This window comes from Impatiens glandulifera, chromosome 6 (genome assembly GCF_907164915.1).
Source record: "Impatiens glandulifera chromosome 6, dImpGla2.1, whole genome shotgun sequence".
NCBI classification, from domain to species: Eukaryota; Viridiplantae; Streptophyta; class Magnoliopsida; order Ericales; family Balsaminaceae; genus Impatiens; species Impatiens glandulifera.
The window spans coordinates 8,751,298-8,771,085 of record NC_061867.1 but is presented as its reverse complement, the minus strand read 5'-3'; the positions used below and the strand labels follow the sequence as shown (position 1 = coordinate 8,771,085).

Genomic DNA, 19,788 nt, shown 5'->3' with positions numbered 1-19,788 from the left:
CTCAGGTTTTTCACAACCTCAGTGTCGCTCAGTGTCGCCTGGAGCACTTACATAAAGTTCCTGAATTTATTATGAGTATCGGTGACTGAGTAAGCAAAAGAGGCAAATGTTTATTTTTCAATAAAATTATAATTTATTAGTTTTCATTGAAATGGAATTGAATAATAATCTTTTAGTTGGGCTTGGACAAAGGGGTTGAATAAGACATATTTTATTGTTGAGCAATGAAATTTGTTTGCATGTTCTTGTTTGATTTGTAAGGTCTGTTTGCCTTTACTGGTAGTTAAATTCACAGGGTATATAGTGTTGATTTTAATATTTATTCTTAATAATATAAAATATATTATTAAGATTCAGAATAGATATATTAATAATATATAAAAAAAGAAATTAAACATATAAATGAAAATTTATCTTACTTAGTTCTGGATTCAAAAAATTAGCATAATATATTAGTGAGATTATAATGAAAAAAATTGAAAGGCTTGAAAAACATTATAATCTAGCATAAATTTTTTAAAAAAGAAATAACTAAGTTGAAATTCAATTCAAACTTCAAAACAAAGTTACAACCAAAATAGCTATTGAATGGTCAACAATTTCAAAACAACCAATAAATCCCTTCAAAACATGATTTTAACAATGCTTGGAAAAATAAAACAAACACAAAACAGCTTAATTGCAAACTTCCTCAATGGGTAATAGATCTCCTTCTTCTCCCTTTCAGTCTTCAATGATACCTACAAATAAAAAAAAGTACCCATCAAAGATTATGTAAAGACAAACCAACCCCTTCAATATGCCCTCATTAGAACCCCCGTCAAAGACAACATTTGATCATTCATTCATCTATGAATATTACCTGATGTTTTGTGAAACGCTTTCTAATAGCTCTGGTTTTCTTGGGACGAAGGTTGAGTGGCAAATACTTATTGTTCTTGTACATTTCTCTCAATGCAGACTTCTGCTTCGGTGAAACCACATTCAGAACTTGGGCAATCGACAACCTCACCACCTTACTGCACAGCAACATCCAACAAAAATTTAATGAAGACCCAATTTCTCTTATCTTATTGTCAAATTATTAGAATCATAAACCAAATACAGAACATTACAATGAAAAACTGTTCAATAGTTTCATCAATTCTGAAAAAACATAACCAACCAATCATCATTTTTCAACCCCAACTATTATCTACACTTAAATAAGAAAGCAATGATAATCAACAAATTCTCACAATGCATAAAGGACAGATAGCCAAAGACTTCTCAAAATGTTTGTACACTGAAGCCACGCCCAACTCCCACGACCCACGCCCCACCCCCACGACCCACGCCCCACGCCCCACGCCCACGCCCACGCCCAACCCCCACGCACCACGCCCAACCCCCACGCACAACCCCCACGCACCACGCCCCACGCCCCACGCCCCACGCCCAACGCCCAACGCCCAACGCCCAACGCCCAACGCCCAACGCCCAACGCCCAACGCCCAACGCCCAACCCTCACGACCCACGCCCAACCCTCACGCCCAACCCCCACGCCCAACCCCCACGCCCAACCCCACGCCCAACCCCCAACCCCACGCCCAACCCCACGCCCAACCCCCACGCCTCAACCCCACGCCCAAGCCCACGCACTAAACCCTAAACTAAAACCCTAAAAGTAATCTTGAGGTTTTAAGCATTCAGGTTTGTTCAGGTGAACCCTAACTAAGCATTCAGGTTTGTTCGACATTTAAGAACAGAACGAGAAACTGAATGATTAGAACGAGAAAGGAAGAATAGAATGTGAAAAACCTGAGGAAGCTCAGCGTCGCTCAGTGTCGCCGGGGCTTGGCGATCGTCCGGCTGTGGCTTGGCGTCGGATGCTCGGCAGAAAGAAAGGGACCGGAAGAATGGTGGGGATGGTCGGGGAAAGCCAACTGTCGCCGCGGCTTCAAGGGAAGAGGAAAAGGGGGAAAATGGGAAGAAAGAAAGGGAAAGGGAAAGGGAAAGGGAAAGGGAATGGGAAAAGAAAAGAAAAGAAAAAAAAAAGAAAAAAAAAAAAAAAAAAAGAAAAAAAAAAAGAAAGAAAAAAGTGTAAAAAATAAAAAGGTTATTAAGGGTAAAATTGGAAAATATTTAAAAAAAAGGTTAAAAATTAAAAAATTTATTATGGAGGTTAAATATCAAAATTAGCTTCTTTTTAGGGTTATATTATCAAATTTCCCCTTATAAAAGTCATATATGATTTTGTAAGACTCAACCTAATTAAATCCTAAAAAAAGTGTATAGGAATGGGCTTTGGTAATCTGTTAAGACATGGTTCTTAATAGATTTTTTAAAAACTCATAAAAATTAAACATCATTTCACATCTCTTTATTAATTATATTATTCAATTTATTTTTCAAAATATTAAAATACTCATTATTTTAAATTATTATTTTTTAATTTATTTATATATAACAATGCTTTTTAAAATTTTTAACAAAAATAATTATTATCTTTTTAAAATTATCACTCATTATCCAATTTTTTCTTTTCTATTTTTTTAAAAACTAATAAGGCTTATGAAAAAACGGTAACTAATAAGGCTTATTAATGGGATAGACTAATAATTTTTTTAATACATATGAATTTACTTGAAATTATTGAAAAAGTTAACAATATGTTCATTTTTATTAATTTGTTTGATTGTTTTTATTTGAAAATAAACTTTATAGTTAATATTTGTAATCGAATTAGATAGTGTTTAGGTAATGATAATCAAAGTTAAGTAAAGTTAAAATTGATTAGTTATCAAAATGTTTAATCATTGAGGACGGTGTATTAATTATATTTTATTCAAATATTCCATTTTTACTTAAAAAAAAGAAAAAGAAGTTAATTTCTTTCCGCATAACCTATAATTTCAATAAATCAAGATCAAACAAGGCCCTATTGAGATATTTTTGTCAAAATAACCATGATAAATAAGTCCAAATCATGCTGACGGCATTAATGATCATAAGTAATCACACATACAATCTATCTTATTCAATCCTCTTTTCTTTTTTAAATTGTTTGAAACCAATTTTTTAATTAAATCCAAATAAATTAATATCTTATTATAAATCACTTAATTTATTGTTTTATAAAATTATTAATTAAAATATCAAAATAATAAATATTTAATTAATTAATATATAAAAAACAAATAGTAGTTACACAATGATAAATAAATATATATATATAAATATATATATATATATATATAAATATATATATATATATATATATATATATATATATGATTTGAGAGGTAATTTGGAATAAATAGATAAAGAAATTATGTGACACAATCTGATTAACCGATAAAATAATAAAATTTATTTATTTATTATTTTTTCTTATATTTTTTTTTTGTCACGAATCTATTGTCTCACCTCATATCTAAATGTATGTCCCATTCTTTAAAACTTTTTTAAAAAAAAATTCTCACTTGATGAAATTTTTTTTCTCTATATTGTTTAAGGACAACATATTCTGCTCTTCTTTTCCATGTATCATATCATTCCATCTCACATTTCTCCTATATAAATATATAGAAAAATACATTATTGGTAACCAAACAAAAACTCACAACTTTGGTATTTTGGTATGCCTTAAGCGCCTTGCATTCTATGCGGTCCGGTGGGCCTAAACTCTGTAAGGTCTTGGTCTAGTTAAATCCTCCTTAAATTGGACCAAGACAGTTCACTATTTTTTATTTATTTATTTAGGTTTATGTTACTATATCAATTTTTTTAAGGTTTCGTCTTAGTTTTACGATTTTATCCTAAGGTAGTTGACCCTTGAATTATGGGAACGTTATACACCGGTGATTGTTCAAGTTCGATGGGTTATTTTCTTTTTACCGGGCAAAGTGATGTCCCTTTACCGGAATTTTGTGTAAGTTTGAATCTTTAAATAATCTCAACTTAATTAAACATTATTTTACTCTCATCATAATTAAATTATATCACTTAATTTATTAACAAAAATATGTAAATATCTTATATTTAAAAAAATATATCAATATATATCAATACTTTTTAAATATTTTTACCTAAAATATTCGAATTCATCAAAATATCGCTCTATCAATTTTTTTATCGATTAAAGTTATAGAGTGATCTACGAGGAGAGGGACCCTATTGATACGCGTTGATTGTTAGCACTTTTCAAATAAAATGAAGGATTAATGTAAGCCAATCCTTATTATTAGAGGTCATTTGATCTTCATAGCTAGAAAATGAATGTACACCACCCAAAAATCACATTAATTTGAAATGAATAATGCAATGAAAGATTAGATGTAGATAATATTTTAGATTGAAAGGTTGGGAAATCATATGAGATGATTGCATACAAATACCGTGTCTTTTGGGGTTATATTAATATGATGTGGTCCATTTCATTATATATGGTCCATTTTACAATCTAGACTTCTTTTAATCATAAAATAGTGATATTTATATTTATTTCTTTATTTTTTTATATTACTTTTTAAAAATATATAATATCTGAATTTACTTATTGTATTAATAAATAAATTTGAAATACATCTATTACTAAAAGTAAGACCAATTTATTATTCTTATTATTATTTTAGTTTTCATTTTTTAATTTATTTTTATTAAACTTTTTTATTTAAAAATATATAATTTTTGAATAATAATTTAATTTTTTTTGTTTAACAATAATATTAATTATTATTTTTATTTATCAATATACATGCACATAATAATAATAATAATAATAATAATAATAATAATACAAATATGATGGTATAATAATAACATAATATTAATATGTTATTTAAAAATATACCACTGTAATAAAATTATAAATTAAAAAATAAATATTTATCAACTATTTATTACATAAAAAAAATATAGTATTAAATAAATTAATTGTTTTATTTTGATGTTTGAATATATATATATATATATATATATATATATATATATATATATATATATATTATCTATATTTTATGAATATATATTCAAATGGTTTTTTGTGCTGCCTTAATATATATATAATTATTTGTATGGTAAAAATATGATTATAATAATTTTTAATTTTTCTAAATTTAATTATTTATTTTTTTAAGTCATAAATAGTGTGACAATATTTATATATTCATTTTAATTATAATTTTTTTTCTCCTTAAATTTATTTCAATTTTTGTAAGGTCACTTAACTCAAATCTTGAATTTATTCCTATATATATTAATTAAGGAAAAAAACTCACTTAGTCGTATATACTAGTTCACTTAGACGTATATACTAATAAAAGGTCATTTAAACCTATGTACTATCAAAAATTGGCTCATTTAGTCTCTTTTAATAACCATAGTTAACTTTTATTTTTAAATTTATATATTTATTAATTAAATATTAATATATTTTCTCTCTTATTCTTTTTTATTAATTAAACTAGGTAATTTATTTTATTCTTAATTTTTTTATTATTTTAATATTAATTTCTCTTTTACATTTCATCTTCTTTTTTTATTAGTTTTTATTTCTTATATTTCTTAAATTCTCATTTTTTTTTAAATTTAACAACTTATTTATGAATTTTATGTTTTACTGTAATATTTTTTTGAAGGGTTTATCTTATTTAATTTAATATAATAAAAATGAAAAAGAGTTTTTTCTAATTTAGTTTATTATAAATAAAAATGAAATTAATAATTTGTTATTTAATTTTTATTCACAGACTTATATTAATAGTAAAGGAATTGTTTTGTCTAATATTTGATTATTACTCTTTTAGTATTTGATGGATGAGTTTTTATTATTATTCAATTCTTAATTTTTAATTAATTTATTTTTGTGTTGAAGGATTTTCATTGTTATATTCCATTATTGGGATCAAACCATTTTAAAATAATTAATAATTAATGTGAATATAAAAAATATATATAAAAAAGAAGAAAAATATAAAGTTAAAATAATTAATTATGAATGCTCATAAAAATAAAATTAAAACAATCAATCATAAATACTCATATAAAAATAATAAAAAAGATAAAAATAAAGAGTTCATTTATCAGTAATAAATGAAATAATAAATGAAAAAGAAATAGAGAGAAAATATATTAATATTTAATTAATAAATATATAAATTTAAAAATAAAAGTTAACTATAGTTACTAAAAGATGCTAAATGAGCCAATTTTTAATAATACGTTTAAATGACCTTTTTATTAGTACATACGTTTAAGTGAGCTAGTTGTACAAGTAAATACGTCTAATTGAGTTTTTTTCATTAATTAATTCATTATATATGTTTAATTTAATTTTGTTAAATTTCTAAATAAATTATTATATTTTATTTTTGTTATTATTAATTAGTGTGAATTATTTGAATAAATTGAGCTATTAAATACCGTGATTGACTCACCAACCCAATTGAGAATTGAAAAAAAAAAAAGTGCACACATAATTATAAATTTACGACCGACATAAAGAAAGCGGCAAGCCAATTAAGCTTAGCCCACACATATTGAAATTATTATTATTTTATTTGAAAAGTCCCTTCAATGTGATATAATTATAAATGTGAGTGGAGAAATGTAATTAAAATAATTTTAAGCAACTCAAATATTAAATTACTCAATTTATTAAAATAAATAATAAAATATTTTTTATTTTAAATTATTATTTACTATTTTATTTATTTATTTCAATATATTTTAAGTTTTTTTAAGAAAAAAAAAAATCACCAGCTTAATAAAATCATTATCTATTATTATTTTTTTTCAATCTCATAATTTAGATTAACAATCGTATCGTATGTATAAAGTGTCATTAAATACATTAGCAAATCTTGAAGATTAAAGTCAATATATGTATGGTAATTTAGTTTTGTTTTGAATAATTATATTAATTTCATTCTATATTATTTTTATAAATTTAAATTTTGAAACCAAATAATATTTTAATAAATTATTATAAATGCGTTTTGTGTTAAAGTGATAGGCCGTTTTAGTGATTGTTCGGACGTCTCAAACGTTGAGACATGGGAGACTAGATCAAGTTTTAGGAGCAATGCTTTGATACGAAGGTCTATCACTCAAAAAATCTCAAGATCAGGCTAATTTTTCGTCCACATTTCTTTACTATTGACTTATTTATTATTATTATTTCTAAAAAAAAAAAAAAAAAAAAAAAAAAAAAGACAGAATAGTGAATTAGATGGTCGGCAAAAAAGTTGATTTCAAATATCTTTCTTTTCATGATTTTCAATTTTTTTTTTATTGCATCTCGCCACAAAGTAGGTGGGTTGGCTAAATAAGTTTTCCGTGAAAAAAATCTTTCAAAAATCTTTTTTTTTTAATGAGTTTTCTAATTTGATTCCCACATTAATATATTCAATTTCAAAAACGAATATATAAGTGAAAGTAATATTATCTCGTAATAAATACATATAAATATTATTATAGTACAACTAAACGATAATTTAAGAAATATAATAATTTATTAAAAAATTAAAATAAAAAATACTCTTTTGTTTCGAGAAATTTGATAATCATAATTCCCTTAAAACAATTTTAATATTTTTATATTTTGCTAGAGAGTTTTTCGTCGATGACAGCTTATCTGCATTGATTTAGTACAAAAAAAACTTACTACCTAACAAACATATAAATGGAACTTATTCACAATTATCGAATTTAAAAAAACAAAGTTGTCGAACAAGAACTAAAAAAACACAAGCTAACAAATAATAAAAAGTTAAAAAATAATTTTTAAAATTCTAGATTGTGAAATAGTAAAATAATATTTTAAAAAAGTTTAAATAAAATATATATATATATATATATATATATATATAACTTGAAATTAAGTTATCAAATAAATAATATCATTCATCAATCATTAATTCAACAATTATTATATGGACATTTTCTCATGTATTAAACATTCGATAATGGTTAGATAAGGTATTAATATTAATTAAATAATTTAAATTTTATCATTAATTTATATTTGAATTTAATGTTAAATTTATTAATTTATTTGTCCAAATTTTTATTTCCATAAAATTAGTTTACTACATAAGAAGGATAAATTAATTTTCTTGAAATTTTACTTATATATTAGACATCTCATATTACTAATCAAAATTATTATTTCTTACATAATAGACATCTTATATTACTAATCTCATAACATCATTTTTGCACTCAACTATCTCAACAATATCAATCCATTATTACTTGTCTCTTATCCTTCGACAAATCAACCATCAATCTCTCTCTCTCGATCAAATAATCTGGACACTTTAAAAATTAAGATCATTATATACATATAGATTAGTTAGTTAAAAAGTTGAACTTATATTGTTAAAATGTCCCGCGTTCATTAAATTTGATGTTGGATTTAAAATATAAAGTGTTATTAGCATAGTTGTTTAAAGGGTTTTACTTATTTTGTTAGGTTGCAAGATTAAAACATACATATAGCATTTTTATTTTATTTTTAATTATTTTAAGTTTATGGGCAGGTCAACCCACAATCCGACTCAAGTATTCATTTACTCTCACATATATATCCAAATTAATCACAGCCCTCGACACGGAAATCCAAATACTTTAAAAATTAAGCATTATTATATATATTTAGTTAGCTAAAAAATTTAACTTATATGGTTAAAATATCTCGCGTTCATCAAATTTGGTATTGAATTTAAAATATAAAGTGTTATTAGCCTAGTTGGTTAAATATTGTATTTTTTTTGTTATGTTGCAATTTCGAAACATACATATAGCATTTTTAATTTATTTTTAACCATTTTAAGTTTATGGACAGGTCAACCCATAATCTGACCCAAATATCAATTACTCTCACATATATATTTAAATTAACCACATCACTCGACCCGACAATCCAGACACTTAAAAATTAAGCATTATTATATATATATATAGATTAATTAGTTTAAAATGTGAACTTATATTGTTAAAATATTCTGCGTTCATCAAATTTGGTGTTGAATTTCAAATATAAAATGTTATTAGTTTAGTTGGTTAAAAAGTTGTACTTGTTTTGTTAAGTTGAATGTTCGAAACATACATATAACATTTTTTATTTTATTTTTAACCATTTTAAGTTTATGGGAAGGTCAACCCACAATCCGACCCAAGTATCCAATTACTCTCACATATATATCAAAACTAACCACAACTCTCAACCTGACAATCCGAACATTTTAAAAATTAAGCATCATTATATATATATATATATATATATTAGTTAGTTAAAAAAATTGAACTTATATTGTTAAAATGTCTCGCGTTCCTTAAATTTGGTGTTGAATTTAAAATATAAAGTGTTATTAGCTTAGTTGGTTAAAGAGTTGTACTTGTTTTATTAAGTTGTAAATTCAAAATATACATATATCATTTTATTTTTAACCGTTTTAATTTTATGGGCGGGTCAACCCATAATCTGACCCAAATATACAATTACTCTCACATATAGATTCAAATTAACCACAGTTCTCGACACGGCAATCCAGACACTTTAAAATTAAACATCATTATATATATATTAGTTAGTTAAAAAGTTGAACTTTTATTATTAAAATGTCTCGCGTTCATTAAATTTGATGTTGAATTTAAAATATAAAGTGTTATTAGCCTAGTTGGTTAAAGGGTTTTACTTGTTTTGTTAGGTTGCAATATTGAAACATACATATAACATTTTTAATTTTATTTTTAACCATTTTAAGTTTATGGGTGGGTCAACCCACAATCCGACTCAAGTATCCATTTACTCTCACATATATATCCAAATTAATCACAGCTCTCGACCCGTCAATCCAAACACTTAAAAATTAAGCATTATTATATATATTTAGTTAGTTAAAAAATTTAACTTATATGGTTAAAAATATCCCGCGTTCATCAAATTTGGTGTTGAATTTAAAATATAAATTGTTATTAGCCTAGTTGGTTAAATATTGTACTTGTTTTTGTTATGTTGCAACTTTGAAACATACATATAGTATTTTTAATTTTATTTTAATCGTTTTAAGTTTATGGAAATGTCAACCCACAATCCGACCCAAGTATCAATTACTCTCACATATATATTCAATTTAACCAATCTCTCGACCCAACAATTCAGACACTTTAAAAATTAAACATTAATATATATATATATATATATATATATATATATATATATATTAGTTAGTTAAAAATCTGAACTTATATTGTTAAAATATTCTGCGTTCATCAAATTTGGTGTTGAATTTCAAATATAAAGTGTTATTAGTTTAGTTGTTTAAAAAGTTGTACTTGTTTGGTTAATTAAGTTGCATGTTCGAAACATACATATAACATTTTTAATTTTTTTTAACCGTTTTAAGTTTATGGGCAAGTCAACCCACAATCCGACCAAATATCCAATTACTCTCACATATATATCAAAACTAACCACAGCTCTTGACCCAGCAATCCAGACATTTTAAAAATTAAGCATCATTATATATATAGATTAGTTAGTTAAAAAATGAACTTATATTGTTAAAATGTCCCGTGTTCGTTAAATTTGGTGTTGAATTTAAAATATAAAGTGTTATGAGTTTAGTTGGTTAAAGAGTTGTACTTGTTTTATTAGGTTGTAAATTCGAAACAAACATATATCATTTTATTTTTAACCGTTTTAATTTTATGGGCGGGTCAACCCATAATCTGACCCAAATATCCATTTACTCTCACATATATATTTAAATTAACCATAGCTCTCCACGACAATTCAGACACTTTAAAATTAAGCATCATTATATATATATATATATATATATATATATATATATATATATATATATATATATATATATATATATTAGTTAGTTAAAATGTTGAACTTTTATTGTTAAAATGTCCCGTGTTCATTAAATTTGATGTTGAATTTTAAATATAAAGTGTTATTAGCCTAATTGGTTAAAATGTTTAATTGTTTTGTTAGGTTGCAAGTTTTCAAACATACATATTCATTTTTTATTTTATTTTTAACCGTTTTATGTTTATGTGCGGGTCAACCCACACTCCGACCCAAATATTCATTTACTCTTACATAAATATTCAAATTAATCACATCTCTCGACCCGACAATACAGTCACTTTAAAAATTAAACATCATTATATATATATATATATATATATATATATATATATATATATATATATATATATATATATATATATATATATATATATATATATATATATATATATATATATATATATATATATATATATATATATATATATATATATATATATATATATATATATATATATATATATATATATATATATATATATATATATACGGTAATATAGTTTTGTTTCGAGTGTTTTATATTTCTTCTAATAATTATATTAGTTTCATTCTATTATATTCTTATAAAAATAAAATAATATTTTAATAATTTATTATAAATAGCGAGAACCACTACAATAAACATGGGAGACTGAATGTCTCCCACTATAATAAGAATCTCAAGGTCAAGCTATTTTTTTCTTTTAAATGTCCACATTGCTTTACTACTGACTTATTTATTATTATTATTATTATTATTTCTTTTTTAAAAAAAAGACAGAAAAGTGAATTAGATTGTTGGAAAAAAAAGTGAATTTCGAAAATCTTTCTTTTCATGATTTTCAATTTCTTTTTGTTTGATTGCATCTCTCGGGCACAAAGTAGGGGAGTTGGCTAAACAAGTTTTCCATGAAAGAATCTTTCAAAAATTAATTTTTTTTAATGAGTTTTTTTAATTTGTTTCATACATTAATATATTCGATTTTAAAAAAGAATATATAAGTGGTAGTAATCTTATCTTGTAATGAATACAAATAAATATTATTACAATACAACTAAACGATAATTCAAGAAATATTATAATTTATTAAAAAATTAAAATAAAAAAGTACTTTTTTGTTTCAATGCATTTGATGATCATAATTCCCTTAAAACAATTTCAATATTTCTATATTTTGCTGGAGATTTTTTCGTCGACGACTCCTGAAGCCATGTATAACGAAATTTGCAATGATTTAGTACAGAAAACTTATTACCTAACGAACGTATAAATGTAGCTTATTCACAATCACCGAATTTAAAAACTAAGTTGTCGAAGAAGAACTCAAAAAAACACAAGCTAACGAATAATAAAAAGTAAAAAATTATGAAATAGTAAAATATTATTTTAAAAAATTAAAATGAAAAGATATATATAGCTTGAAAATTAAATTATCAAATAAATAATATCATTCATCCATCATTAATTCAACAATTATTCATTTTCTCATGTATTAATATTAATTATTCTAGAAAGATTCTCATTAGATTAGATTCATATAAATAATATAATTTTAATAAATAATAATAATAATATGCATTTAATGTTTAAAATTCTTAATAAATTATGAATAAAATAATAAAATAAAAAATAGAACGCTCTTATTTCACATTTTATTCACTTCGGTAAAACAACTTATCTTCTTACATATCTCATCACATATTTTTTTCGAATAACTTTTATCTCGTAACCTTACACTTTCACTTTTGTCAATCAAATATTTGATTCATATTTTAAAATATTTAACATCGTGACATCACACTTTGATTAATCAAATATTTGATTCATATATTTTTAACCACTTTTAATTGATATTGGTCTATTATCCTTCGGCAAACCACATCTCAATCACACTTAGTTAAAAGGTTGTAAGTTTGAAACATACATATATTATTTTTAATTTTATTTTTAACCGTTTAAGTTTATGGGAAGGTCAACCCATAATCCGACCCAGGTATTCATTTACTTTTACATATATAACCAAATTAGCCATAGTTCTCGATCCAACAATTCAGACACTTTAAAAATTAAGCATCATATTATATTATATATATATATATATATTAGTTATAAAAAAAATTAAATTATTGTTAAAATGTCTCTCGTTCATCAAATTTGGTGTTGAATTTAAAATATAAAGTGTTATTAGCTTATTTGGTTAAAATGTTGTACTTGTTTTGTTAGATTGTAAGTTCAAAACATACATATAGAATTTTTAATTTTATTTTTAACAGTTTTAAATATATGGGCAGGTCAACCCAATCTTACCAAAGTATCCATTTACTCTCACATATATATCAAAATTAACCACAGATCTCGACCTAGCAATCCAGACACTTTAAAAATTAAGTATCGTCGTTATATATATATATATATATATATATATATTAGTTAGTTAAAATTTTGAACTTATATTTTTAAAATGTTTCGTATTTAATCAAATTTTGTGTTGAAGTTAAAATATAAAGTGTTATTAGTCTAGTTGATTAAAGGATTGTACTTGTTTTGTTAGGTTGCAAGTTTGAAACATACATATAGCATTTTTTTAACCGTTTTAACTTTATGGACGGGTCAATCCACAATCCGACTCAAGTATCCATTTACTCTCAAATATATATCCAAATTAATCACAGCTCTCGACCCTGTAATCTGGACACTTTAAAAATTAAGCATCATTATATATATAGATTAGTTAGTTAAAAAGTTGAACTTATATTATTAAAATGTCTCGCGTTCATTAAATTTGGTGTTGAATTTAAAATATAAAGTGTTATTAGCCTAATTAGTTAAAGGATTTTACTTATTTTGTTAGGTTGCAAATTCGAAACATACCTATAACATTTTTATTTTATTTTTAACTGTTTTAAGTTTATGTGCGGGTCAACCGAAAATCCAACCTAAATATTCATTACTCTCACATACATATTCAAATTAACCACAATTCTCGACCTAACAATCCGAATACTTTGAAAATTAAGCATCATAATATATATATAGATAATTTAAATTTTATCATTAATTTATATTTGAATTTAATGTTAATTTTATTAATTTATTTGTCCAAATTTTTATTTCCATTTACTACATAAGAAGGATAAACTAATTTTCTTGAAATTTTACATGGTATTCAAATTTAATTTTGATTATAATTGTTTATGTGGTGTCAGCATGTTCGAGGCAAGATCCTTTGCTCTTAATATCTCTGTGTCCCTATTTCCTTTCACAAGGAAAGGGCAAAACTATTCTTTTAAAAATATATATATTTATTCAACTTTTATCTCCTGTAGGGGAGAACTAGGAAGAAAAAAAAGGGAAGGTGGGAGTAGAAGACCTGCTTGGCTAGCATGTTCAACAAAATATTATAGTTAAAAAGTGTTAATTCTGAATTTTCAGAATGTGTTTATTTAAAAAAAATGAGAATTAATGAAGATCATCTCTTTGTTGAAAATGAAAAATATTGTGTTGGTACATACAAGATTTATGAAAGAGAACAAAGTATCTAGACACGAAGCATCAATGAAAGAATGACATGGTCATTGAAGAAAATCTTAAAAACAAGAAAAGATGTCTTTCAAATAGTACAAACCACAATTGGAAATGGAAGAGAGGTACTATTCTGGCATGATTCTTGACTGGATAATATTCTCATTATATTCAAAGAAGAAATGCAAGGAAGCAAAATAAAATTGTGTTTAGGGGTGTGCAAATGATAAACTCAACACAAATTAAATTTGATCAACCCATTATCCAAACCATATTAATAAATAATACGGGTTTGGTATAGGTTGGTTGGGTAACCCAAACTAAATTTTAGTTTGTAACCCTTTATATTTTTATTCATTTAATATTTAACACGTTTTTGTCTCGATTAACACATTTTGATCCGTTTTAAAATTGTTTTATTTGTTTTACATAATTTAATACGTTTTTTTACTTATTTAACACGTTTAACTAATATTTAATTTGTTTGCTCAGTTTTGGCTCATTTAATATGTTTTTAGTTTTAACAAGTGTAACTCGTTTTAATTAATTTAATACATTTTTAGCAATTTTAACACATTTTGGCACGTCTAACACGTTTAACACGTTTTTTGTACGCTTAACACGTTTTTGATATTTTTAACACATTTTGGTACGTTTAACACGTTTTTGACACATTTAACACATTTTTTACATTTTGGCATGTTTAACACGTTTTTGACATGTTTAACATGTTTTGACTCTTTCAACACATTTTTGACATGTTTAATGCATTTTAACACGTTTAACACACTTGTGACACATTAACATTTTTGGTCCGTTTAATTTGTTTTTTGTTTCGTCTAATATGTCGTTAACATTATTATACGATTTTATCTGTTTCATATAATTTTGATTTGTTTGAAATTATTTTGATAATTTAATTATTAAATTAGTTGAAGAAATAATATGTTAGATTAATATGAATTATTTAAATAATTCATATTAAATAAAGTTTTGAATATTGTAAACTCTGTTATTTTTATAAACAAGTTATTTCATAAATATATGTTAGTTGTGTATGACTAGACTATAATTAATAAATATATTAATAATGAGTTTTAAACTTTTCAATTATTTTTCATTTGACTGTAATGGAAATCAATGTAGTAAAAATTAAGAGAATATATTAGAGTTGGAAGGTGGTTAGTTATATTGAATTGATAAGAGAAAATTAAATTAAATTAATTTGGGTAACCATAACTCAACCTGAAATCAACTCAACTCAAATTCAACAAATCCCAAATTAACTTACCCAAATTAATATTTTGGGTTTAGGTCAACCCAAACTAAGCTCACCCCTAATTATGACCTCGTTTGATTCGGCGTTAATAAGTCGCGTATGAGCGTCTGCGTAATAAGTTGTTACAGTAACTTTGCGTAATAAGCTCACGCAAAAAATTATAATCAACCACACAATTTGCGTTTAAACTCAATTTTCTCTCTACATCCCTCTTCAGCGTTTAAAATTATAATCTAATCGTTTTTTCTCTTATCATTTTTAAATATTTTTTATTCGTTCTCTCTCATCTATTTCATTATTTTCTAATTATTTTATTCATTATCTCATTTATTTAATCTCTTTATAGTCATTTTATTTATTCTCTCATCTATTCTATATATTTATAATATATATATATATTTATATAAAACTATTATAATAAAAAAATTTACATTTAAATATATTTTTATTTATAATATATGTATCTTAATATATAAAATAATTAAGCAAAATATAAAATATAAATACACTGCAATTTTTTTATTTATAATTATGGTTTCAGAAATCAACCTAGCCTTAATTAGTTATCGAAAAGTATCTATTACAATTGAAATTAATCAAACGTGACCTGACCGAAAGAATGATAATACGAATAGGGTGAGAGAGCTCGAAAATGAAAAGCTCGAAAATGAATTGACAATTGAAAGATTGAGTAGGAGAGGAAGAGTTCGTGAAAAATATATATAATAATAAATTACTTTCTTTATTCATTTCATTTATTTTAAAATATATTAATTTTTAATTTAAGTCATTTATTAATATTTAAAATTATATATTAACGAAAATTTATAAATATTAATATATTAATATAATTTATTTTCAAATATATACTATTTTTTAATTTAAATCATTTATTAATATTTAAAATTAAATTAATAAATATAACATTATATATATATATATAATATTATTTATTAAATAATATTATAAATATAAAAAAATAAATAAGCTGAGCGTATAAGCAGAATCAAATATACCCAAGGTTAACGATTAAATAAGTTGAGATCATATCAAACGTACCTCAGAATAAACTGAATAAGCTGGCGAGAATAAGCTAATCAAACTAGCCTAGGTTCATCCAAACAAAAAAATACTTAGAATTCGAAAAAAAATATATTTTTTTCTAATTGGAAACCAATATGTTTATACACAATTATAAACTTAAGTTTAAGTTAAGACGTTTTTATTAGTAATTGAATATGTGATATTTAATCTTTTAAAGACGACTATTGACATTTGAACTGAACTACTTCAGTGAGTTTTGAAAACGATAATTCTTTAGAAAAAAATAACATTAAATTGTATTGATTTGGAAGTAGTTTTCTATTTTGATTGGTGTTTCTTTACTATTTGTTTTGCAGCCTTCTCCTAACCAACGCCACTTATTAAATTTAGTTATAATTAATTATCACAAAGATTGATAATTGTTTTATGATTTTATTAATTGAGAAAAGTATGTTTATTTTGAATCATAATTTCTTGCATGTTTTTTTTATGATACAATCAATATTGAATTTTAGGATGAATCCGATTATTTTTGGGAAGTATTTGTTAGTCTTTGCTGTGACTTGTGAGGCTGGAAATACTTTTTTCATCTTTTATGTATATATATAAAATATATATATATAAAATATATATATATATATATAAATATATAATATATATATATATAAATATATATATAATATATATAATATATATATATTTAAATATATATATATAATATATATAATATATATAATATATATATATATATATATATATATATATATATATATATTGTAAAATGTGACAAATAGGAACACTTAAATCATACATTTTATGGAGACATCAGAAAAAATAAGAAAATTGATTTAACTATTTCTTACAACTTACAAATCACCTTTTTAGTGTATTATTTAAATCTAAATAATAAATTAAAATATCAAAAAAATTCTACTTTTGCATAATTTATATGAATTATAATAATCAATTATGATTGTCTATACATTGTTTGTTATGTGGTTATTTGAATAATTAGGTGGTATATTATATTATATTATATTATATTATATTATATTATATTATATTATATTATATTATATTATATTATATTATATTATATTATATATATATATATATATATATATATATATATATATATATATATATATATATATATATATATATATATATATATATATAATGATGCTTAATTTTTAAAGTGTCTGAATTGCTGGGGTCGAGAGTTATGGTTAATTTGGATACTTGGGTTGGATTGTGAGTTGACCCACCTTTAAATTTAAAACGGTTAAACATAAAATAAAAAATGTTAGACGTATGTTTCGAATTTGCAACCTAACAAAACAAGTACAACTCTTTAACCAACTAGGCTACAAAAACTTTATATTTTAAAATTCAATACCAAATTTGATAAACGCGGAACGTTTTAATATTAATATAAGTTCAAATTTTTAACTAACTAATCTATATATATATAATGATGCTTAATTTTTAAAGTGTCCGGATTGCCGGGTCGAGAGTTGTGGTTAATTTGGATACTTAGGTCGAATTATGGGTTGACCCGCCTTAAATTTAAAACGGTTAAAAATAAAATAAAAAATGCTAGAGATATGTTTTGAACTTACAACCTAACAAAAACAAGTACAACATTTTTACCAATTAGGCTACTAAGACTTTATATTTTAAATTTAACATCAAATTTGATGAACGCGGGACGTTTTAATATTAATATAAATTTAATTTTTTAACTAACTAATATATATATATATATATAATAATGTTGAGTAAATGAATACTTGGGTCGAATTGTGGGTTGACCCACCTATAAACTTAAAACGATTAAAAATAAAATTAAAAATGTTATCTATAATTTTTTTTCACGATTTTTTATATTATTAATTTGCACGGGCTAAATACTAGTTTAAATAATAATAATTGATATGAGTTATAATAAATCATGTTATTTGAGGTTTTTTTAAAAGGTATAGACAGTATTTTGTTTGATTATTGAATTATATAAATTATTAGTAGATTAGTTTTCATTAATTAATTATTTTAAAATATTCTAAATTTTAAATTTTCATGAAGTTCTATAGCTTGTTCGATCTTGGTTGTTTTGAAATCTTTATGATATATTTTAATTAATTAATATTTGAATTTTCTTTCCTAATTTTTGTGTAAGACAATTAGTTCGATGATACATTGTATCCACTTGGCAGCGTCATATATAAAAGAGAAGAAATCATAAATAAGAAAAGATGATGCTTCATTTTTTATCTACATATATTTGAACTTTAACGTGTAAGTCGAAAAAACCTTGTAAGATTTTTTTTTTTTTTTTTCTTGAGCTATAGATGGATGACTTTTCTTGGTTTCAGCATCTGTGATGATTTATTATTCTCTGGGTTTTTGCAGATTAAATCTTGAATGATGGCAAAATCACGTGGATATGAAATTTGAAGATCTTTTTAATCTGACCAAATCCTGTAGGTATAGGAATTCACAATCGAACTATTGTCCTTTTTTACATTCGTTTACAATTTTAATATAATATATTACTAATGGGGTGAAAGGCAACCGTCATTACTCGTCAATGACTCGTCATTCGAATGACGTAGTGTATAAAGATTATAATGACGTCACATATATTACGTCATTAAACCTCGAGATAAGTATTATTAAACCGTTTATATATGGACGGTAGATCTACAGCTTCGACTGGACGGTGGACGGTGGATATATATATATATAATAGATTCCGTTCCTTTCACGCTGTAGACCCCTATTTATTTAAATATGATTACAATAAAATATTATTATTTACATATTTTTAAATACATTAAATTAATTTTATCTATCACTCAGGCTTGTTAGGTAAAGGTTATTTGAATAGCATAGTGAAAAAAATGATGATAGTTAATAAGTTTGAGGAGATAAAAAGATATTTTTTTGAAATTTTTTTTTAAAATATTGATATATATAAATAAAATAAAAAATAATAATTTTAAATAATAGTATTTTAATTAATAAATTAATTTATTTGTTAGATTAGAATAGAGTAAAATTAAATTAAATTTTAATTGATATTTATT

The 19,788-nt window shown here is 23.7% G+C and overlaps 1 protein-coding gene across 1 annotated transcript; it reads right to left on the bottom strand.

The window, feature by feature from the left end:
* Nucleotides 1-519: 519 nt before the first annotated feature.
* Nucleotides 520-3,414, bottom strand: LOC124943086 (60S ribosomal protein L35-like). The gene is made up of 3 exons (XM_047483645.1): nucleotides 3,410-3,414; nucleotides 863-1,019; nucleotides 520-740 (listed from the first exon to the last, which is right to left on the bottom strand). Exons 1-3 carry the CDS (start codon nucleotides 3,412-3,414, stop codon nucleotides 624-626), a joined length of 279 nt encoding a protein of 92 aa, XP_047339601.1. The 3' UTR covers nucleotides 520-623.
* Nucleotides 3,415-19,788: the final 16,374 nt, after the last annotated feature.

Excerpts from the sequence above, each read along its gene's own strand:
- LOC124943086 (XM_047483645.1), bottom strand. Across the intron at positions 741-862 it reads AGCGTTTCACAAAACATCAG|GTATCATTGAAGACTGAAAG; the intron begins GTAATATTCATA and ends TTTTATTTGTAG.